This window comes from Triticum dicoccoides, chromosome 7B (genome assembly GCF_002162155.2).
Source record: "Triticum dicoccoides isolate Atlit2015 ecotype Zavitan chromosome 7B, WEW_v2.0, whole genome shotgun sequence".
Lineage (NCBI taxonomy): Eukaryota > Viridiplantae > Streptophyta > Magnoliopsida > Poales > Poaceae > Triticum > Triticum dicoccoides.
Genome location: NC_041393.1, coordinates 745,438,235 through 745,462,717, shown reverse-complemented (window position 1 = coordinate 745,462,717; position 24,483 = coordinate 745,438,235). Strand labels below are relative to the sequence as shown.

The following is a 24,483-nucleotide window of genomic DNA, read 5'->3' as shown; positions in this document are numbered from 1 at the left end:
CACGGCCCATGACGATGCCTACGTCAGGCAAGGCCATGCCCCCATGACGGGCGGTCGGTATGACCCACAGGCGGCGAGCCCTACCAGCCTGCTTGCTCCAGAAGACGGCCAGGCCAGAGCAGGCGGCTTCAAGGGGAGGCCACTTCTAGCAGGCGGCGACCCCTCCCCTTGGAGTCTGTGTACCATTAACTAGAGGTGGCGGGGTGTGGCTACAGTGATCGCCCGCCAGGCGGCGGCATTGTAGCCATGCGCCCCCCGACCAAGTCATCGTCAACAAGGGCACGGCTACAGTACAACCTGGTCCACCTGGCCCGCAGACGGCGGGCCCTACCTGTCGGTCGAGCTCACGGCAGCCGGAAGGACCCACCAGGCGGCGGGCCCCAGCAGCCGGCGGTGAAGCCGGAGCCCAGAGACACTGACGGCCGGGTCCCAGGACTAGCCGGATTACCGTTGTACCCCTGAGGGGTAGGCCTATATAAACCCCCCAGGGTCACCCATGCAAAGGGTTCGGCCCCCTTAGATCATTCACACACCCATAGCTAGAGAGGAGTAGTGCAAGCAGGCTTCTTCCTCCTCTAGCCCGAACAGCTCAAGGAGCACCCTCGTACTTGCTTTTGATCATAGTGATGCGGAGACCCCGCAAAGCAGGATTAGGGGTGTTATCTCCACGGAGAGCCCCGGACCTGGGTAAGACCCGGCGTCGTTTACGGTCTTGCCTACTCCCGCTTCTAGAGCCCCGCAACGGTCTTTTGACCCCATACATGATTAGCCACCCGTTGGCATATGTCAAGGAAATACCACGACAACTTGTATGAAATTGATCGGTAGAAAAATAGTGCTAACCATGTCGATAGTGAATTTCCTTAAGAAGTGATTAAATATTCGAGTTCCAACTCATATAAGAAAACAAAAAAATATTCATCCTCAAATGCAAGCCGAATAACCAGTCAATGACAGAAATCAATTTGTAGTGCACCAATCGGTACTGAACAGGCACCTACCCTCCTTTTCGAAGAAAAAAATAACTTGGATAAATATTGCCCTAAAAAAGATCAATAGGAATTTTAAGTTTTTAGCGTTGTTTTCATCGCCTTGTATAAGAAGGATTGCGTCATCAGCATATTGCACCACATTGACCCCTTTATGTAAATTCTCCCAAGTACTCCATTCACAAAGTCATATTGCTTAGTCTTTCCATAATAATGGCCAGAGCATCGGCAACTAAAATCAAATAAAAAAGGGAGAGAGAGCATCACCTTGTCTTAGCGCTTTGTGAGTTTTGAAATATAGCTCAATTATGTGATTAACCTGGACCACCAAAGGTCCCTCTCTAATAGTGTGCATAACCAAGTCACAGCATTTGTCACAAATAAGTTATCTAGAATCAAATCTCTCTTGGTATATCCGGTGGTTAGCTGGTTGTCCCTATGTACGATCAACTAGTTGCTTATCGAGGTGGCTGCAAGCATACTAATATTGTATCCATGGAGATATCATCAATGAAGCATCATCAAGTGTTTACGGAAACTAGCATGATTAGCTTACTAGGATTGCCCAGGCAGAGCATGCAGCTGGTGCATGTGATTAGCTAAAATCAATATGGTCGATCTGGATAGTAGCTGCTACCAGACGAACAGTAGGGATGTTCCTAGAGAATTGAGTGGAAGGACGACGACAACCCATTCGTGTACAACATTATGTATTATTATCAGTAGTGTTGTAACACGGCGACAACCCATTCGTGCGCATGCACCATTCATTAAGTGGCTAATCCACACAATCATACATGCACTGCTTGAAGCGCATAGTTGCGCCCCCAATTCATTGATGGATCGATAAAGATACGGAATAAGTTAGTGTGGAAGTAGTTGGATTCCAAATGAGTATCTAATAACGATCGCATATGTATGTACGTACTGTGTGTTTTCTCGGCATTTTTTCTTTTAAGATGTACACATGTAGGTATACATTACATGTATTCATAATAATAACAATAAAAAGACTAGTAATATAAGCAACAGAAAATAAGAAAAATACAAGCAGTTGTACCGTTGCATGCCGCCCTGGCCGCAACTACCAAGCACCAACGCCCTTCGCCGTCAGCGGAAAAGAAGAGCACTAAAATCTGGTCCACATCTTGGCGCTGAAGGAACCCTAGCCGGTAGGCGTTAACGAGCCGCAATAGGCACGCATCCTGGAAGGCTGGATCTAACCCAATAAGGATCATCACGTTACGGAATTAACTAGGGGAGGACCTATCTCTCAGCTACCTGAGAGAAACGTTTCGGGCAGTCGAATTTCTGAGCGTTGGATCTGCAACAAGGGGTCAAATGAACGTCTTCTTCCTTTGTCAGAATTTATTGTACATCTTCCTCCACAAGATATGTTTCGCTACGCGGCGCCATCCAACGCGTGCATAACCGCCTGCCAACCCCCCAAATCCCCGCCACATCGCCTTACCCTGAACTGCCACACTGATCATCTCTCTAAGTCTTATGTTCTCTAGGGTCGATGACGACCCTGCACCTTCAATCTGCACCAGTCAACCCTCTTCTTCACCTCCGCGGCTCCATCTAAGACATTGTAGCTCTCTGCTGCTATCACCAACGTCCAGTCTCTCGCAAGGTCATGGCTCAGCCTTGTTGTGGTCGACAGTCATCGACGGTGTTGCTCTCGTTTTTGGCATCGTGATTAATCAAGTGACGGTAGTGAAATTTTCAGACACCTAGGTTTAGCAAAACATGCAGCTCATGCATGTGGTGTGCGTCTTTTCTCTCCCTAAACGAAACGACAAATGGAATCTCTCATGTCTCCCAACTTGCAACTCACTGAGGGACAAAATCACACGTATGCTCGGATCCGATTGTTGCGGAGTGCTCAGCCTTCCCATAGATCTCCTCGCCTCTAGCCTGCGTAGGTCAAAATAGTCGTGCCCGCATGTGCGTAGATGCCAAAACTTGCGTAGATGGGACCGAATATACCTGTTGAGCAACAGCACAATTTGCACGTAACGTTCGTTGAGGATGACCTGGACCCATCATCCATCCAACGGTAGATCGTGGATGTCCTGCCCAATGAGTCATCTTCCATTACTCCAATCATATGTCTTGCCGGCTGTCCAACGGCGCCAGCAGCTAGCAGCAACCTCCTCATCTCGTGTCTCCTCCACCGGCGGATCATGTCCCCCACGTACGCCGCTGCCCGGCAACCCACCACACGTGCAACCACCACTTGCATGTCAAGCCACCCTGTTGCTAGCCTCCTCCTTGCATTGCATATATAGCACGTCTACGGTCTCCTCCGTTCTCACATCTCATCTCATCTCAGTTCTCTTCTCGCGCATCTAGCCAGCCGCCGCTCCATCGAAATGGCTCCCAACTTCGGCCGCTCCATCTCATTCCCTCTGACACCGGCGAGGTCCTTCTCCAAGCCTCGCCATGTCCGCTCCGTCAGCCTCCCCGGCACCACCTCCTCCCACCCGCTCCTCGCCAACCTCCACGCCCGCATCGCCGCCCTCCGCGCAGAATCCTTCATACCAGCCGGCCTGGCCAACATCCACGCGCTACACGCCGCGCTCGCCGACCTCCTCCTCCTCCCAGCGTCCGTAGCCGCGCTTCGGTGCACCACCAGCAACACCGGCGACCGCCTTCTAGACGCCTTCCTCCTCCTCGCCGACGCGCACCAGGGCTTCCAGGAGTGCCTCCTAGAGCTCAGGCAGGCCGCTGCCGAGTCCCGTGCCGCGCTCCGCAGAGGGGACACCGGCAGGCTCGCGTCCGCCTCCAGGTCCCACCACAGGGCCGAGAAGGAGCTTGCCCGCCTCACCGCGTCGGCCTCCGCCATCTCCACCAAGTGCGCGCGCCTGAACCTCGTCGCCGTTACCGGCGAGGAGGCTGAGATGGCCTATGCTCTTGTGGAGGCGGCCGCTGCCAGCGCTGCGGCCTCCGCAGCCGTGTTCTCGGCCGCTGCGTCCATGTCGTCTGCGACGTCGTCTTGCAAGAAGACGACCACGTTTATTCCACCGTTCGCAAGGAAGTCCCCCACCCCGGACACGGCTGAGGCGAACGTGGAGAGGCTGCACGCGCTGGAGCAGTGCTTCGACGAGTGCGACAGCGCGTGCGACTTGGTGTTCAGGAGCGTGGTGCAGACCAGAGTTTCACTGCTCAACATCATGACGCCCACCATCTAGTCATCTAGTTAGTCATGTCATGTATACATAGAAGAAAAGGAAGAATAAATTAATTAGCTAGACCATGTATATTTTGCTGATTTGTCACTACACAGTGTACAGAGAAAGAAGATAGTACAAAGAATAAGATTTTGCTACACTTGTTCAGACTTGTGCTTCTTGACATGAATAGTACTCACAGCAATATGTCCAAGCTCTTGTGAAGCACTTACCCGTTTCATTTCCAGCTAGCCAACAATTGAGAGCAATATATCCAAGCTTTTGTGAAGCATAATCGCCCAAAAAAATCAAAAAGAAAGGATAATTGCCAAATTAACAAGCTTACTTTCAGATCTATTAAGTCGTTATCGATCCTAATTTACACACACCAGTGTTCTCCCATAAAATCGAACAGTTAAAATATGCAACTTGATCACACCCTCAAACCAAACAAACAAATAGTCCAAGAAGAGGTAAACCGATAAACGTGACGCGGCGCCTATATGTTTTTTTGACAGCGTCGCTGATGTCGTTGATCCAATTTTGCTTTATTTGACATTAGAACAGCAGCTAATCAACACTGTCAGTGGGGACACTTGGAATTTTAACACCAAAGCAAGCCAGTCTAACAGCTCTAGTCATGCTAGGTTTCTTGGTTTTGTATAGAGAGAACTTTTGGTTTTGGAAAAATTCCACAGATATGTACATTTCTTGCTAACATGGTACTGATCATATTGTAAGGTGTGATGAACGTAGTCTGAACATTGTCCATAACACAGCTGAAATGATGACAAGGTTCCAAGGAATGGTTGACCTATTTTTTTTAGAAAGGAGACGCTTGCCCGACTTTAGCGAACTGGAGACCTTAAGGTTTTACATACCCTAGTTCAATGAGAATAAAATACACGGTACTTGAAACAAATCCTCAGAAGGACGGGCTCAATGCCAACACACCTGATACAAACCCAAAAGAATTCTTGGCTCAACAGCCGAAACACATGCCACACTCATAAAATGCATGAAAATATGATCATCCGCCAGATGCAAGGCTCTCCCCCCTGAGAGCTGAAACGTGTCTGCGGAGCTTCTGGTAGAGGATATCAATGGTCGATGATTTCTGGGTCTTGCTGAGTTGCTTCAATAGTTGTAAGAACATAGTCATTTTGTAGCTAGTCCAGCAATAGAATGGTTAATAAAAATTTCCTAGTTGATGTGTGAAGCCGCTCCCAGCGCTGAAGGAAAAAGTCTACCCATCACATAATACCTCCATCGAGGGATACAACTTTAGTTGCGTCGTCGTATCTGAATTCAACTAGCGAGGAGTAAGTCCGATGGTTTCCACACCAAACAACATACATTTCTCCATTAAGACAAATTCCTCCAAGAGGGGTGAAGAGAAGACTTGCTCAATCAATCTGTTGACTGTCCATACGTCGTTTTGCCCTAATATTGTGGGCCTGTCTAGGGTTTTACAGCTAATCAACACTATCAAGCTAGACACTAGGAGTTAATATAAATAGCAAAACAGGTCCTGATCTAAGATCCAGCCTTGCTAGCTAGTTAATTTTATCCAAGTGGTCAAGTTGGGGATGCACTTGCCTAGCTCTCCGATCTGGGCTCTCAAGTGTTTCAGTGGCAGTACTTGCTAGCTAATTAAGCTAGTTAATGAAATCAACTTGCACAGCTAATTATTCGCTATTGGGTCAAACTAAGCATGTACTATGAAATGTAGTAGTACTAGCTAATAAGGTAGCTAATAATGAATCCAAGTTGCTCAGTTAATCCATCCCCCACTTGATCAAGCTAAGCATGTACTATGAATGCATCGATGGATTGGTTGGATTGTCAAAGCCATGAGATTTGCACACATTATTGCACGTACCTATGGCTAGCTTGTGTGATGTAGCCATGATCTGATCTACGGAAACAGGCTGTTCGAGTGTGGATCTGACAAACAAAAAGAAGCAAGAGTAGGTCAGCTACCTCCTTGTCCATAGCTTGTAAAGTTGTAAGCTTACTCTTCCCTAGGACAATCGCTAGGCACACAAACGGGCCGATCCTTGAGCGATTTGAAATGGGAGAGATGCGTACTATTAGACTAAGCATCGTCATAGTCTGGAGGAGCGGTCATCTGTAGCACCGCGACATCGGTAACTGGCATGGTGCCCACCAGCAACGCAAGCATCTCCTACGTCGTCTTCACCAAAGCCTCCCAGATGTCCCGACTTGGATCATGTTTGTTTCTGTTCTGGTATTTTTTTTTCAGGTTTCCATTTTTTTTTCCTTTTTTAAAATTTGTGAACCTCCTTTTCTCGATTTCTTGAAATTTTATTCACATTTCTGAGCTTTTTTCAAATTCTTTAGGCTGTTTTAGATTAATGAACCTCTTTCAAATTCATGAACTCTTTATGGATTTATGAACCTTTTTAATTTCATGATCTTTTTTTAAAATTCTTGGAGAAAAATTCTTGTTGGTGAACTTTTTCAAACTCATGAACATATTTCAATCTCATATTTCCCCCCTAAAGTTAATTGATCACCAGTTATACCAGTTAACAAGCGCCTGTCGAGCGAAGCGAGGCGTTAGCACTAAGAGCAACCGAGCGCTCTGCGTTGGTTGGCCGGCAAGAAGCGAGCGATGCGAGCCCCATCTAGTGAAATCAGCGCCTTATGGGCCAAATAGTTCCTTAATCATAGCCAGCGCAGAGAGCTCCTCGCGGGCGCCTTCAGCGCCCGTAAGGAGTTCGGGCGCCCACGTGAGCTCCCTTTATGGGCCGGCCCACTCTGCCTTCGCTCCCTCGCTCCCGCCACTCGCTCGCTCCATCGATCAAGTCACGTCGCCTGCTTTTCATTTTCTTTTCTGCTGAACTGTTGTTTCAGGGTGAAAATGGAGGGAATATGCTCGTAAATTTTTCATAAACATGAAAAAATAACACAGAAAAATTAAGAATTAAGAAAAAAGTTCACCGAATACAAAAAGTTCATCAGATTTAAAAAAATCATCGAATTTGAAAAAAAGTTCATCGAATACGAAGAAAGTTCATTGAATTTTAAAAGCAAGTTCATCGAATTTTAAGAGAGTTCATTGCATATGAAAAAGTTCATTGATGTTGAAAACAAGTACAACACTTTTGAAGAAAATACATCGAATTTGAAGAAAAGATCATCAATTTTTTTAAAAAAGTTCATCGAATTTGAAGAAAAGTTCATCAATTCTAAAAATAGTTCACCGGATTTAAAAAGGTCAACAAATTTGAAATAAATTTTATCGAGTTTCAAAAAAGTTCATCGGATTTGAATAAAGTTCATCGGATTTGAAAAAAGTTCACCGAATTTGAAAAAAGATCATCAAATTGGAAAAAAAGTCATAAAATTTGAAAAAAGTTCATCGAGTTGGAAAACATTTCATCAATTTTGCAGCGAAAAAATTGAAGAAAAAAAAGTTTCTTGAATTTGAAAAAGGAAAGAAAAAAAAACGAAAAAACAGAAGAAAGATAAAAGAGGATAAAAACTTGTAAGTAAACACAACAGTTGGTGTGATGTGGTGGTTGTCGTGTCCTACACTCAAGTCGCTCGACGTTGGTTCGATTCCTGTCTCTCGTGCGCTTTTTGCGCTTTAGAAACAGAAGAAAAAGAGCAGAAGGGTGTGAAATGGGCCGGCCCGCTAGACAAACCAAGCGTACAGGGGGTGTGTGCCCTGTACCAAATGGCCTATATTCGGCGCTTAAGGCGTCGAATAGGATTTGGCGCCAGCGCACACAGCGGATCGCTGGTTCTGGCTGGCCCATGTAACAGAAGACACTTGGTTCTTTTTTTTATTGTTGGAATATTCTAGAACCCTCACTGCCCGTGTTTCTTTTCCTGTTTTTAATATTTTAGTTCATCGGTTATGCTTTTATATTTTATTATTTTTTATTTTCTAAACTCATGAATATGTTTTTTAAAATTCATGAACATGTTTAAAAATTTGAGAATGTTTTTTATTTTCATGAAACCTATTTCAAATTCATAAACTATATTAAATTTTACACCTTTTAAAATTTTATGAACTTTTTCATATTCTCAAATGTGCTAACGTTTTTCTTCAAATCCACGTACGGTTTGTCAAATTCATGAACTATTTAAAATGCGTGAACGTTTTAATATCCATTATCACTTTGACGTGACATATGTTGATGAAGTTGACGCCTCTTCTGTACCACACAACCAAGTTGCTCCATCTAAAGCAAATGCTCCTCCCCCTTGTGAAGCTGAAGCTCCTACACCTGCCACAACGGCTCTACCAACTGCTTCACCACCTAGCGCAAGGGATACCACGTAGAAGCCTATGCTTCTCAAACCTTTTGGACATTCCGATGACAAAGGGGAGAGGATATTGTTCTAATAGTTCCGGAGGGTATTTATCCAGTTGCAACTCTTGCTTTAAATTTGATTCTAAACGCGTTGCAAAGCACTTAGTCCGTGATCTGCCGTATCCTGGAACCAAAATTGTCCCTCTATTTTTTTGAATCATTCAAAAATGGAGGGATTGTAAGCAACTAGTGCCCCATGAGGGTTTTGGATGATTTCGTGATCAAAACAATTAAGGGACTAATGTGTTTATAAGTATACATGTGATAGTTCCTGGAGATGGTTTAACAAAGAGTTACGTCCCCAAAAAAGTTGTGATTGCAGTGCTAGTCCCTGAGGACTGAGAGTTAGTATCAAGAAACTACATATTATTATATCTGTCTGCACAAATGTGTCGGTCACACTGCTAGTTTAGTACTTATTTAAATAGGCATGCTAACAATATTTATTTAGTTAGCAATAATCTCTCAAACTTTTAAATCATAGTTTCAACAAAATTTTATGGTTACACATTGTGCATTAAACTTAATGTTTTTAGTATGCAAATTTTAAATTGGCCAAATAAAAATTAGACCATAATTGAGTCTCAAACCCATTGGTATCGAATTATGTACATTTCCTCAAATTACCTTCAGTTTAGTAATAGTAGAAGAAGGTAGTACTCCCTCGGATCCAAAATAAGTGTCGTTGTTTTAGTTCAAAATTGTCTCTTTTTTTTAAGAAGAGCAAGCCCCTGCTTCTGCATCAAGCGATGCACACAACCATTTAATTATTCAACAATCTTTTGACAAGAACATACATAAAACAACATGAAACCACCACACACACCTACAAACTCCACAATTGGGAATGCCCTCATGCCCCACAATCTAGAACTGGCGAGGTCACCGCCGATCCGCTCGCATCACGATCCAGGAGCATACACCCAATGCAGCAAACCCATAGCGTACAACACGTTCGCACGCTTAAAAAGCCACCACCACCATTGAGACGTTGTCCCATCTCCAGTAAATAGATCCACATCATCCTTTCTAGGTCGTCTAGCTGCCACGACGCCAGAATGTGCTGGGAAACTATCTACTTAGGATCATAACAATTATGTGGTACCATCGATCGTGTTATGACTACTGTGTGCAGAGAAGCTCTCTACCTAGAATAATGACAATTAGTTAGTACCGTCGGTCGTATTATGACTACTATGTGCTAGTGGTTAATTAATGTATGATGATGAGTGACACATTGTTACATCACTATGATGATGATGATTGTCGGTGTCAAAACCGGCGGATCTCGGGTAGGGGGTCCCGAACTGTGCGTCTAGGCGGATGGTAACAGGAGACGAGGGACACGATGTTTTTACCCAGATTCGGGCCCTCTTGATGGAGGTAAAACCCTGTGTCCTGCTTGATTAATATTGATGATGTGGGTTACAAGAGTAGATCTACCACGAGATCAAGGAGGCTAAACCCTAGAAGCTAGCCTATGGTACGATTGTTGTCTGTCCTACGGACTAAAGCCATCCGGTTTATATAGACAGCGGAGAGGGCTAGGGTTACACAGAGTCGGTTACAATGGTAGGAGATCTACATATCCGTATCGCCAAGCTTGCCTTCCACGCCAAGGAAAGTCCCATCCGGACACGGGACGAAGTCTTCAATCTTGTATCTTCATAGTCTTGGAGTCCGGCCGATGATGATAGTTCGGCTATCCAGACACCCCCTAGTCCGGGACTCCCTCAATAGCCCCTGAACCGGGCTTCAATGACGACGAGTCTGGCGCGCATATTGTCTTCGGCATTGCAAGGCGGGTTCCTCCTCCGAATAATTTATAGAAGATTGTGAACACCAGGATAGTGTCCGGCTCTGCAAAAATAATTTCCACATACCACCGTAGAGAGAATAATATTTACACAAGTTCAATCTGCTGACATATTTGATGGTGTGACGTCACACCATGTCACAACCCCAGTTCAGGCCTTGCTTGTCTTTGCATTAGCCTCCATGCATCATGTTTAAATTTCTCAGAAAATTGAAATGGGGGATGTTCAAACCCTAGCATCAAAGGAATCCACTAGGTTCAACTAAAATATTCTCAGTAAATCCAAATGGCTTTCAAAATTGTTCATCATTTCTGGTTAATGCTAGAAACCATAACCAGTGGTGTTGCACATTTTTCCATAACATATTTGGTCACTGAATTAAATCATACAATATTTGCAATTGGGCATTTAAATGATATATATTATTTTAAGTGCTCAATTAATTCTGAACTTAAGTGTGGGCTGCTAGGAATAATCCTAACAGAGCCCACAACTATTTTTCACGATTTTAGGAAACGTTTTTGTATTTTTAATAAAGCCGCAAAGGTTACAGAAAATAGAAAACAGAAATAAGAGAGAGAGAGAATAAACTTACCTGGCGCCAACTACCGGCCCAGCTGGCAGCCCACCTGTGCGGCCCAGCCCACCTGGCCCTCCCCTGTCGTCTTCCTCCCTGCCAGGAGGACGGGCACACGCCCAGCGCGCGCGGCCACGCGCCCCGGCCACCTCCTCCCTCCCTGCCTGCCTGGCTCCTCCCCAGTGCTCCTAGACGACGCCACGCACCCCCCTGGAACCCCCTCGTTCACTCTCTCGTCCCCATCCCCTCCTCTGGCTCCCTCTCTCTCCCACCGAGCGGAGCTCGTCGCCGCCGCTTGCTGCTGCCACCGCCACCGCCTTCCCCTCTCTTCTCCGACGTGCCCAGAAGCTCCGCCTCGTCGTCTGCATCGTCTTCGACGAGCCAAACGACAAGGGACACGCTGCATCGCCGCCGCCATCATCGTCCTCACCTCCGGCCGCCCGAGATCGCCGTCGTCGTTCCGGCCGCACCAGTGCATCCCCTACCTCGCGCACGACGCCATCGAGACCACTGTGAGCTCTCTTCCGTTTCCCCTCCTTCCCCGTGCTCGATTTCTCGCCGTAGCCCTGCTAACTGTCGAACCCGCGAGCGCCACGCCGCCGGCCATGTCGCCGCCGTGGCCATGGCCACCGCAGCTCACACCCGTGCACGTCACCGCACTCAGCAACCTCCCAGGAGCCCGTAGCCACCACCAGCTCATCCTCCCGTGCATCGTAGCGCCAAACCCGACCCCGCCCGCACTCCGGCCGCCGCCTTGCTCGCCGCCGGCGCTGCTCCCGGCCACCCCGAGCCTTCCCGTCCGGTCCTTTGGATGCGGACGAGCAAAAGCTACTCCCCTGTGCCCTCATCTCGCCAAACCACCACCCGTAGGTCAAATCCGAGCCGAGCCGCCGTCGTTTTGGTCATCGCCGGCCGAACTCCGGGATGTCGACGTGGCCCGTCATTAGCCACTAACAGCCCCACTAATTAAGCTTAGAGACACTGACAGCTAGGCCCCACTGTTTAACTAAACATAGTTTAATTTCTGTTTAGTTTTAACTAACCACAGTGGGCCCCGCATGTCAACGTTGACTTGGCCACGTCAACTTTGACCGGGTCCCACATGTCAGCCTCTGTAGCGGACTTTGTGTCACTAACCAGTGGACCCCACTGGTCAGGTTTGACCTAGACCGCACCCCGTTGACTCGCTTACGTCATGCTGATGTAGTGCTGACACAGTAATGCATTTTCTGGAATTAGTTTAATTCTAAATATTCAGGAAATTCCAGAAAATGTTTAAAACTTGTAAAAATCATAGAAATTCAACCGTAACTTCAAATGAGATAAATTATATATGAAAAATGATCAGAAAAATCCAATCTATCCATCTGTACCATTTTCATGCATGTTAGAACAACTTATAGCTGCTTATTAGCACAAATCACGTAAATGGCATTTGAATATCCACATATGGAGTTTGAATTTGAATCTTAGATTCAAACCAACTCCATTTAACTTACTGCTAGTTGCATTAGCCCAAACCACAGCATATTGCCATGTCATGATCATGCATCATATTGTGCATTGCATTGATTGTGTTCTTCTTTGTTTGTCGGTGCTTGTCCCCTCTCGGTAGATGTGGTTCCGACGATGAGTTTGATGACACCAATGAAGATCTATACTATCTTCAGAAGTGCCAGGCAAGCAAAACCTCCTTGTTCATTCCGATACAATCCCACTCTCTCGCTCCTACTCTCTTTTACTGCATTAGGACAACACCGATTCAACTGTTACATGCTGCGGTAGTTGAACCCTTTTATCCTCTGCATGACCTGTCATTGCCACAGTAAATAGATGAAACCCACTAGCATGCGTAGGAGTTGGTTGAGCCCTGATGTGCCTACTCATTCATGCTTGTTTGTCATGCCTGCTACTGCTTAGAGTTGAGTCAGGTCTGATTCATCGGGGATGAATTGGAATGTGATGAACATGTCCTACTGTTGAGAGCTAAGTGTGTGAACACGATTTGGTAAAGGTAGCGGTGAGAGGCCATGTAGGAGTACATGGTGGGTTGTCTCATTGCAGCCATTCTCAGAAACTGAATTCTGTGTTTGTGATCCATGAACAACTACTAGCACACATTGGGATCCTTAATTGACTCTCTCGACTTATTAATCAACTCGATCTCTGTCCAGGAGTTGCAACTAGTTTCTGGTGTTTGTAGGTAGTGTTAGTAGTCTACCAAGTGGCACCCGGTACAGGTGGGCTTGGGACAGACTAGGCACAGTGGCACGGTGTACCAAGTGGCACCCGGATGGTGGGCTTGGGAACCCTGCTCACATCGTTTGGGGCCGTGAGCGACACCCCGGCCGGATCTCCTTGCGGATGGAACCCGAATAGGCGATAAACCTGGACGAGAGACTTGTGTGGTTAGTCAGGTCGTGGCCGACACCCTCGCTGGGCTTCCGCTTGAAGGTTGCCGAGTACATGTCGTGTAAACGGCGGTAAGTGGTGAGAGCGTGTGTGAAGAAGTACACCCCTGCAGGGTTAATATGATCTATTCGAATAGCCGTGTCCGCGGAAAAGGACTTCTGGGTTGCCTGTACAGGTCATAGACAAGTGAAAGTGGATACTCTAAAATACGCAAGATAAGCGTGAGTGCTATGGATGGCGTTCTCGTAGGGAGACGGGAGCGGATCCATAGTGGCGTACTGATATGGTGAATATGTGGACTCGTGTGCGCCACCTCAAAAGAGTTACTTGCAGTCGTAGTTCAGGTTAGCCACTGAGTCAAAGCTGGCTTGCTGCAGTTAAACCCCACCACCCCTTGTTGATAATGATGCATATGTAGTTAGATCTGATGTAAGTCTTGCTGGGTATATTTGTACTCACGTTGCTTAATTTATGTTTTTGTAGAGAGACTTCAGTCTCGCTAGTAGTACCGCATGGACTTCGACGTTTAGCTTGTTACCTCAGCTACGATCTTGTGCCCTCGGCAGGATCTGGTAGATAGTCAGGCTTCTCAGCCTTTTTCATTTGTAGATGTCTGTACTCAGACATGTTAAGCTTCCGCATGTGTGTTGACTTGTATGCTCTGATTGTTGGGTCATGAGACCCATGATTGTAATATCTTGCTCCTCGGAGCCTATTGAATAAAATACTTGAGTCGTAGAGTCATGTTGTGATGCCATGTTGTATTTGCACATATCGAGCATATTGTGTGTATGTTATTGAAATGCTTGGTATGTTTGGGATCTGACAACCTAGTTGTTTATCCTTGGTAGCCTCTCTTACCGGGAAATGTCTCCTAGTGTTTCCACTAAGCCATGGTAGCTTGCTACTGCTCCGGAACACTTAGGCTGGCCGGCATGTGTCCTTCTTCGTTCCTGTGTCTGTCCCTTTGGGGAAATGTCACGCGGTGTCTACCGGAGTCCTGTTAGTCTGCTACAGCCCGATTTACCGGAGTCCTGCTAGCCCAGCTGCTACAGCCCGAATTCACTCGTTGATGACCGACACGTTCGTTGTTGGGTCATGTATGCCTGTCCCTGTAAGTTAGTGCCACTTTGGGTTCACGACTAGCCATGTCAGCCCGGGTTCTTTGTCATATGGATGCTAGCGGCACTATCATATACGTGAGCCAAAAGGCGCAAACGGTCCCGGGCCAGGTAAGGTGGCACCCGTGGGAATACCGTGCGTGAGGCCGCAAAGTGATATGATGTGTTACATGCTAGATCGGTGTGACTTAGGATCGGGGTCCTGACAGCTTTGGTATCAGAGCTTGACTGCCTGTAGGATTACCAAGCCAAACTGGTCGAAGTTGAGTCTAGAAATTCTTTCGTTATGTAAGGGAATTGATTGTGGGATGGAACATAAGGCTCTTTTTACTCCTTGTACCTTATGCCCTTCTGATCCGAGTCATCTTATCTTTCCTACGGGGTTAAGGAACTAGGCTATCTCTTCTTTCTATCAGGATCACGTGTTACTAATCCGTAGACCTATAGGATTGATGGTTCTAAGCTTGAGTTCAGTTCCTACTATCTTTTGTATGTTAACTGTTGATCTCGAAACCTTGATATTGTGCTTCTGAGTGGTTATGCCACCATTTTTCTAGCATGTCTCCAATCTTTTTGAGCATTTACAGCCGTTATGCTGTCCGAGTCGTCCTAGGTTTCTAAACAATCCGATGCATTTGCAAATCCCTTCTTCCCGTTCCCGATGTCCTCTCTGGCCAGTTTAACCACACTAACCGGTGAGTTGAGGTACTCTGTTGCCTTGACATATATGTTGGAGTTATTTTTATGACCCTAGGTGTTTTAGGGAGTCACCTAGTAATCTAGCAATGTTTTGTGTTCCCAGTGTGAAGATTCTTGCCATCATTCTCGAAAGCATCCCGTGATGCTACTCAGGAGTAGGTATTCTACTCCTGGGTTTTGTTCTGAACCCAAGATTCACCCTACTTACTTCATGTTGATAGTGTTTGCTAGTCCCTTTAGGATATTAGTAACCTTTGCGATAGTACTCGAGGTCCGTGGTATTCCATTCTTCCAAATACCATGAACCATTTTGGCAGAAGTTCCTTGAACCAAGAGATCACGACAAGAGTGCTCTCGATGGGTTCTCCATTCTATTTTGCGGCTCTGCCAGTTCTACCTCTCTGCATGGATTATCCGAAAGAAACTTGTTGAACTTGGTTCGACATATTAATCTATGCATCCACAACTCAGAAAATCATATGTCCCTTTGAGTTGTCCCCCTTTAGTTGTATTCCGACCCTCGTCTATCAATTGATAGTCAAGAGTATGCGTGCATTCGTTCATCATTGCCTATTACTCTTGTGGTTCGTCAAGCCATTCTATTCCAGAATGACTAGGAGAAACAAACTCCAGTACCCCATCCATATCCAGGATTGGGTCAAAGCAGTTGTACCCCACAGATCAAAATGCCAATCCAGCTTTTGCTCTGTTCTACCTTAGAGTATTACTATCTTCATATCAAGAATATCATGGAATTGCACACCATCCTATGAACTCTTGATACAGTGATACTCTCTCCATCATTATTCATTCCTCGGTTCCGTGTTGTTGCAACCGGAATACCGACAAGTGAATCATGATGTGTGAACTTAATACTCCTAGCAACTGTGTTGCTTGGTAGTTAAAGGACAATAATTTCATTCTTAGTGTGTTGGTTCTTGAATCATCATTCTAAGACTGATTGTGTTACCTAGTCCTTATTTCCGGGTGCACTCTTCGATCAATGAGTTGGGATCGTATTGGTTCCTCGCTCTTTTGATCATCTCGTCTTTCCCTGAAAAGCAAGATTGTTCTCGAGCTTAATAGCATATCGGTGGTTTGTGATTTTCTGTATATCTTCTTGGAAGTATCACCAGGTCGTCACCTGACCGCTATGTTGAGTTTGTGATCATGTTGATTTTCCTCCAAACCACCCATTCTCCAAGAATCTGTGTGGGATACCCCTGAGCTAGTTGATTAAGCCAAACAACAACTTGGAGAGTTGGAAGATAAAAGCTTGTCTGACTTAGTTCATGTTAAGGGATATCTTTTTGAAGGAAATATGCCCTAGAGGCAATAATAAAGTTATTATTTATTTCCTTATTTCATGATAAATGTTTATTATTCATGCTAGAATTGTATTAACCAGAAACATAATACATGTGTGAATACATAGACAAACATAGTGTCACTAGTATGCCTCTACTTGACTAGCTCGTTTATCAAAGATGGTTATGTTTCCTAGCCATGGACAAAAAGTTGTCATTTGATTAATGGGATCACATCATTAGGAGAATGATGTGATTGACATGACCCATCCTGTTAGCCTAGCACTTGATCGTTTAGTATGTTGCTATTGCTTTCTTCATGACTTATACATGTTCCTGTAACTATGAGAATTATGCAATTCCCGTTTACCGGAGGAACACTTTGGGTACTACCAAATGTCACAACGTAACTGGGTGATTATAAAGGAGTACTACAGGTGTCTCCGAAGGTACATGTTGAGTTGGCGTATTTCGAGATTAGGTTTTGTCACTCCGATTGTCAGAGAGGTATCTCTGGGCCCTCTCGGTAATGCACATCACATAAGCCTTGCAAGCAATGCAACTAATGAGTTAGTTGCGAGATGATGTATTACGTAACGAGTAAAGAGACTTGCCGGTAACGAGATTGAACTAGGTATTGGATACCGACGATCAAATCTCGGGCAAGTAACATACCGATGACAAAGGAAACAACGTATGTTGTTATGCGGTTTGACCGATAAAGATCTTCGTAGAATATGTAGGAGCCAATATGGGCATCCAGGTTCCGCTATTGGTTATTGACCAAGAATAGTTCTAGGTCATGTCTACATAGTTCTCGAACCCGTAGGGTCCACACGCTTAAGGTTACGATGACAGTTATATTATGAGTTTATGAGTTTTGATGTACCGAAGGAGTTCGGAGTCCCGGATGAGATCGGGTACATGACGAGGAGTCTCAAAATGGTCGAGACGTAAAGATCGATATATTGGACGACTATATTCGGAGTTCGGAAAGGTTTCGAGTCATTCGGGTATTTTTCGGAGTACCGGAGAGTTACGGGAATTCGCCGGGGAGTATATGGGCCTTACGAGAATAGAGGAGAGAGGCCGAAAGGAAGGAGGGGCGCAGCCCCCCTCTGGTCCGAATTGGACAAGGGGTGCAGCCCCCTTTTCCTTCCTCCTCTCCCCCTCTTTCCTTCTCTCCTACTCCAACAAGGAAGGGGGGGAGTCCTACTCCCGGTGGGAGGAGGACTCCTCCTGGCGCGCCCCTCCTGGCCGGCCGAACCCCTCCCTCTGGCTCCTTTATATACGGGGGCAGGGGGGCACCTCTAAACAACACAAGTTGATCTACGGATCGTTCCTTAGCCGTGTGCGGTGCCCCCCTCCACCATATTCCACCTCGGTCATATCGTCGCGGAGTTTAGGTGAAGCCCTGCGCCGGTAGAACATCATCATCATCACCACGCCGTCGTGCTGACGGAACTCATCCCCGAAGCTTTGCTGGATCGGAGCCCGGGGATCGTCATCGAGTTGAACGTGTGCTGAACTCGGAGGTGCCGTACGTTTGGTGCTTGAATCGGTCGGATCGTGAAGACGTACGACTACATCAACCGCGTTGTCATAACGCTTCCGCTTACGGTCTACGAGGGTACGTGGACGAACACTCTCCCCTCTCGTTGATATGCCATCACCATGATCTTGCGTGTGCGTAGGAAATTTTTGAAATTACTACGTTCCCCAATACTTTTTGTGTGTGTGTTGAAGAAAGATGATATCTTCACCGATTGGTCCCTGTGATCAGTTGTTGGACCTATTGTCTTATCAAAACTTTTGATTTGAGTGTGGGCTATCGTCAAATCAAATCAGAACCAACAATACTCGTAATGTTGTCTTACTCGTGGTTGTTTCCTCAGGCATACACCATTATATTCTTTGGTTCTGACCAATGCTATCACCTTGTTCACATAATTGTGGTATTCCACTTATATGGAAACCTAGATGAATTGTTGTTGAGCCCATCAGCAGCATTTTATCTCCTCCATAATTCATGATGAACATCAGGCTAGTGTTGGAAATTTGTGTAAGCATTATCTTCGTGTTCCATTCATGAAGGATATGCTTGGATGAAAGAAGTGACTTCCTCTAATTCATGTGCAGTTGGTGCAAGTTGCCGCCGTGAATTCGAGAAAGTTGGTTTTGCTTCCTCCGGAATCATCCCAAGTCAGTCATGCACGTGCGAAGAATTCTGTGGTCTGTTAGACTGATCATCTTCGTTCCATATGAATTTCGTAGCACATCTAGCCACTGACTGATTTGTTCAAGGAAAAGAAGTCTATGCTTGGGATCTAATCCACGGACTTGCGTAAGAACTTCGATATCCTTAATGATTGTTCCCTACCAGAACTCGGTAGTGTTTTATTGTAAGACTACCATGTGATCATGCTTGTCTGGGACAATGTGTTCACATGTGTGTAGCAGAACTAGCTCATGTTTTGGAGCTTGCTATTGTAGGTCATTCCCCGAGAATCTCGCAACGTCATCTCGTCTATTTGTGTTGGAAACTTTCATTTTTCTTTCTAGACTCGATGAATCTGGATTGTTTTGACACCAACCAGATCTGAATCTCAGGCAGATATGATGGTTGGAACATTTTTGACATTTGCATTTTGTTCCCAGCTTGCACCGCCTTGTGCCAATCCCCCTTGGACTTCCCTTCTCAGCAATTGTTGTTTAGGGTCATCTTTAGAAGTGGTCCTACCATGGGTCCTATCTGTTAGACTATGTATAGCTTCTGTACCTATGTACGTATATGGTACATATTGTAACACAACCATTATATATAATGAGATAAGCCACCCCCAGAGGGTTGTGCTGGTTCCCCAAAACTTATTGTCTTACATGGTATCACGCTAGGTTACAATCGCTTCCGCTTCTAAACCCTAATACCCGCACCGCCGCCGCGCCACCGATCGCGCCGCCGCCATGTCAAACGCCGCCACCACTGGTTCCACTGCTGCGGGCTTCCTCCCGGCCTCTCTTGCGGCTCTGCTCAACCTCCCGCTCGATGCCGTCTCTGTTCCGGCTCCGATCGGGACAAGGAGCATCGGCTCCGTCTTCTCCACGCCGCCGGCGCCCTCGCTTGGGCGTGACCTCGTGGTCCACACCGCGGCGCCGCCGTCCGCTGCGGACTCCGCAGGCGTCGTCCCGCCGCTCCTGCCGCAAGCGGATCACACTGCCCCGCTGGCGGGGTTGGCGGCGTCCGCCCCGGCCGCGGGCCTTGCGGCGTCCGCACCGGCCGCGAGCTTTGCGGCGCCCGCCCTGGCTGCGGTCCCGCCTCCTCCCGCATCGGCTTCGGTGCCTCCGGCTGCCTCCATGGTGTTTGCACCCCAGGCAGCCTCCTCGATGGGATTGTCTTCGCCGCCGCCGTTTCACTTCGGTCATCTCATCACCATCAAGCTCTCCGCCGACAACTACATCTTCTGGCGTGCGCAGGTTCTCCCGCTCTTGGGGAGTCACTACCTGCTAGGCTACGTCGACGGATCGCTTCCCTGCCCACCCGCGCTGGTAGACAGCGTGCACGGTCCGGTCTACAATCCGGCCCATCGCGTCTGGACGTGGCAGGACCAGGCGAACCTCTCCTCCATCCAGGGGTCGCTCTCGCCGGCAGTTGCCAACCTTGTTGTCTTCGCGAAGACGTCTCATGAGGCCTGGACCATCCTTGAGCGCACCTTTGCAGTGCAGTCCCAGGCTCGTGTCTCTGCACTCCGTCGTCAGCTTGGAGAGTGTCAGAAGCTTGACTCCACTGCCACTGAGTTCTACAACAAGGTCAAGGGCCTCGCCGACACATTGGCCTCCATTGGACAACCCCTCACCGACTCCGAGTTCAACTCGTTTATTGTTAATGGTCTTGATGAGGAGTATGATGCCTTAGTCGAGATCATCAACGAGCGGGGCAACTCGACACCCATGCTGGCACACGAGGTTTTCTCTCGGCTCCTTCTCACTGAGCAACGGGTCGAGACTCGCCGCACCAGGGGCACTGGCTCCCTCTCGGCCAACGCCGCCACCAAGGGTGGCCGCTCTTCTTCATCACCCCGGTCTCCCTTGGGGCTGCCACCGTCGCCCGCCTCGGCCCCCCCACCTACTGCGACCTTACCGGGGGCTGGCGGTCCACGTGTGTGTCAGCTTTGTGGCCGCGATGGGCACTGGGCCTCCAAGTGTCATAAGCGCTTCCAGCGAAGCTTCCTTGGTCTTGGCAATGACGGCAAAGATACACGCAACAATGCCCGTCAGGTCGCCATGGCTGATCGTCCCGCGCCGCAGAAGCAACAGGGACACACTCAGTCCTACTCCATCGATCCACACTGGTACATGGACTCTGGGGCGACAGAGCATCTAACCAGCGAGATGGGAAGCTTCACACTCGTGAACCCTATCATGGCTCCGACAAGATCCACACCGCCAATGGAGCAGGTATGCACATCTCTCATATTGGTCAAGCATCTCTTCTCACTAGACATGCCAATAGGAGTCTTCAGCTTCGCAATGTTCTTCGAGTTCCATCTGTGACCCGTAATCTTCTTTCAGTTCCTAAACTCACACGTGATAATAATGTGCTTTGTGAATTTCACCCTTTTGATCTTTTTATTAAGGATCGGGGCACGAGGGACATTCTTCTTAGTGGGCGGTTGTGCCAGGGCCTCTACCGTCTGGAGCATCCTGGTGTCGCTCGTGTTTTCAGTGGAGTTCGGGTCTCTCCGTCACAGTGGCATGCTCGTCTTGGTCACCCGGCCACACCTATTGTCCGTCATATTTTGTGTCGTCATGAGCTTCCTAGTTTGTCTAGTCATAAAGATGTAGCAGTGTGTGATGCTTGTCAGCAGGGGAAGAGTCATCAACTTCCTTTTTCGGAGTCCAGTCGTGAGGTGAAACATCCTTTAGAACTTGTGTTTTCAGATGTATGGGGTCCTGCTCAGACTTCTGTCAGTGGTCATAATTACTATATCAGTTTCGTTGATGCTTATAGTCGCTTTACCTGGCTTTACCTTATTAAATGCAAATCTGATGTGTTTGATATTTTTGTTCAGTTTCAAAAACATGTTGAACGTCTTCTCAAGCACAAAATTGTTCATGTCCAGTCAGACTGGGGGGGCGAGTATCGCAACCTCAACTCTTTCTTTCAGTCGCTTGGGATAGCTCATCGTTTAGCATGTCCACATACACATCAGCAGAATGGTTCAGTCGAACGTAAGCATCGTCATATTGTTGAAGCTGGTCTTACTCTTTTGGCCCATGCATCTGTTCCGTTTCGGTTTTGGAGTGATGCTTTCACCACTGCATGCTTTCTCATCAACCGTACTCCTACTCGTGTTTTAAACATGAAGACTCCCATTGAGGTTCTCCTTAATGAACAACCTGATTATACCTTTCTCAAGGTATTTGGGTGTGCTTGCTGGCCGCATCTTCGTCCATATAACAAGCGCAAGCTTGAGTTTCGTTCTAAGAAGTGTGTTTTTCTTGGCTATAGCTCTCTTCATAAAGGTTACAAATGTCTTCATGTTCCCACTAATCGTGTCTATATATCCCGGGACGTCATGTTTGATGAGCATGTTTTTCTCTTTGCCAACCTTCCTGTGTCCACTGTCGAACCACCATCCCTGCATTCATCCTCTGTTGCTTCTGACCAATTTGATGATGTTGCATACTCTCCTTTGCTGTTACCTAACCATGGTGCAGGAACCGGACGTGGAGCTCGTTTGGAGCTGTTGGAGGATTCACCATCATCATCGTCGTCTTCTGGTGGGCACGTCGATCGCCCTATGTTGCATGGCATCGATTCGCGTGCCCATGCATGGTCACCCGACGAGCCCGTCGCGCCGAGCATCTCCACTGCTCGGTCCGTTTCGCCAGCGGCCGCCGAGTCGCCCGCGGCTCGGCCCGTCACGCCGTCTTCGCCTACGGCTCGGCCCGTCACGCCGTCTTCGCCCGCGGCTCGGGTCCTCACGTCGCCTTCATCAGCGGATCGGCCCGCGACACTGGCCGCACCACGGCCCACTATGCCGAGCTCGCCATCGGCCGGGTCTGTGATGCCGGAGTCGCCAGCTGCTTCGTCTGCTCTGCCGGTTTCGCCGGTGGGTCGGCCTTCTTCGCCAACCGAGTCCAAGGCTACCGTGACTGGCTCCTCGTCACCGGCTGACTCGTCAACGTCGCCGTCCTCCAGCCCGTTGCAGGCTGCTCCGTCGACCTCGGTGGTTCCTGTGTCCTGACCACATACACGCAGTCGCAGTGGCATTTTCAAACCTAAGGAACGTAAGGATGGTACGGTTGCTTGGTTGGCTGCTTGTTTGGCTGCTGCTGTTGCGGATCCATCTTCTGAGCCTCGCTCATATCAGGCTGCCCTGCGCATTCCACATTGGCGAGAGGCTATGGAGCAGGAGTTTCATGCTCTTCTTCGTAACAAGACATGGACTCTCGTTCCTCCACCACCACGGGTAAATGTTATTGACTCAAAATGGGTATTCAAAGTGAAGAAGCATTCGGATGGATCTATTGAGCGTTACAAAGCGCGACTTGTTGCTCGCGGTTTTCGGCAGCGTCATGGTCTTGACTATGAGGACACCTTCAGTCCTGTCGTCAAGCCTACCACTATTCGGCTTCTTGTCTCCATTGCTGTTTCTCGTGGTTGGTCACTTCGTCAACTTGATGTGCAGAATGCTTTTCTACATGGATTTTTGGAGGAAGAGGTTTATATGAAACAGCCGCCTGGTTTCTCTGATCCTGATCGTCCTGACTATATCTGTCGTCTTTCCAAAGCACTATATGGTTTGAAGCAAGCTCCTCGTGCCTGGCATGCCCGCCTTGCCTCTGCCCTTCGTGCTCATGGGTTTGTGCCGTCTACTGCTGACACTTCGTTATTTCTTCTACAGAAGTCAGAAGTCACTATGTATCTTTTGGTATATGTCGATGATATTATCCTTGTCAGCTCTTCTCAGTATGCTGCTGATGCTCTTGTCTGCTCTCTTGGTGCTGATTTTGCGGTCAAAGATCTTGGGAAGCTTCACTACTTTCTTGGAGTTGAGGTCACTTCTCGTGCTACTGGTCTTGTCCTTACGCAGAAGAAGTACTCCTTGGAGTTGTTACAGAGAGCTGGCATGCTGAAGTGCAAACCGACCACCACACCCATGTCGTCTACCGATAAGATAACAGCTGTTGATGGTGAGTTTTTGTCTCCTGCGGATGCCACAGAGTACAGGAGCATTGTTGGTGGACTTTAGTACTTGACGATCACGAGACCAGATATCTCTTATGCTGTTAACAGGGTTTGTCAGTATCTTCAGGCTCCCAGAGATACTCATTGGGCTGCTGTTAAACGCATTCTTCGTTATGTTCAGTTGACCCTGACATTTGGTATGCATATTCGGCCGACTTCCTCTCGGGTCCTTTCGGCCTTCTCTGATGCAGATTGGGCTGGTAGCCCAGATGACAGGCGATCCACGGGGGGTTATGCAGTATTCTTTGGCTCTAATTTGATCGCCTGGAGTGCTCGGAAACAGGCTACTGTGTCACGTAGCAGTACTGAAGCTGAGTACAAGGCTGTGGCTAATGCTACTGCAGAGATTATTTGGGTGCAGTCTTTGCTTCAGGAGTTGGGTTTGTCTCAACCACAGCCTCCTATTCTTTGGTGTGATAACATCGGTGCTACATACCTTTCTGCAAATCCAGTATTTCATGCCCGAATGAAACACATTGAAGTTGACTATCACTTTGTACGGGAACGTGTATCACAGAAGCAACTCCAGATCAAGTTTATCTCATCTAAGGATCAACTTGCAGACATCTTCACTAAGCCTTTACCGCTGCCACAGTTTGAGGCTTGTAGGCGCAATCTTACCCTTCTCAGTTCTTTAGAAAGTGGCTAAGATTGAGGGAGGGTGTTAGACTATGTATAGCTTCTGTACCTATGTACGTATATGGTACATATTGTAACACAACCATTATATATAATGAGATAAGCCACCCCCAGAGGGTTGTGCTGGTTCCCCAAAACTTAT

At 47.4% G+C, this 24,483-nt stretch overlaps 1 protein-coding gene across 1 annotated transcript; it reads left to right on the top strand.

Annotated features, from left to right (window-relative positions):
• The first annotated feature begins 3,333 nt into the window (after positions 1–3,333).
• On the top strand, positions 3,334–4,222 carry LOC119342018. The gene has a single exon (XM_037613856.1). It carries the CDS (start codon positions 3,368–3,370, stop codon positions 4,184–4,186), a length of 819 nt encoding a protein of 272 aa, XP_037469753.1. The 5' UTR covers positions 3,334–3,367; the 3' UTR covers positions 4,187–4,222.
• Positions 4,223–24,483: the final 20,261 nt, after the last annotated feature.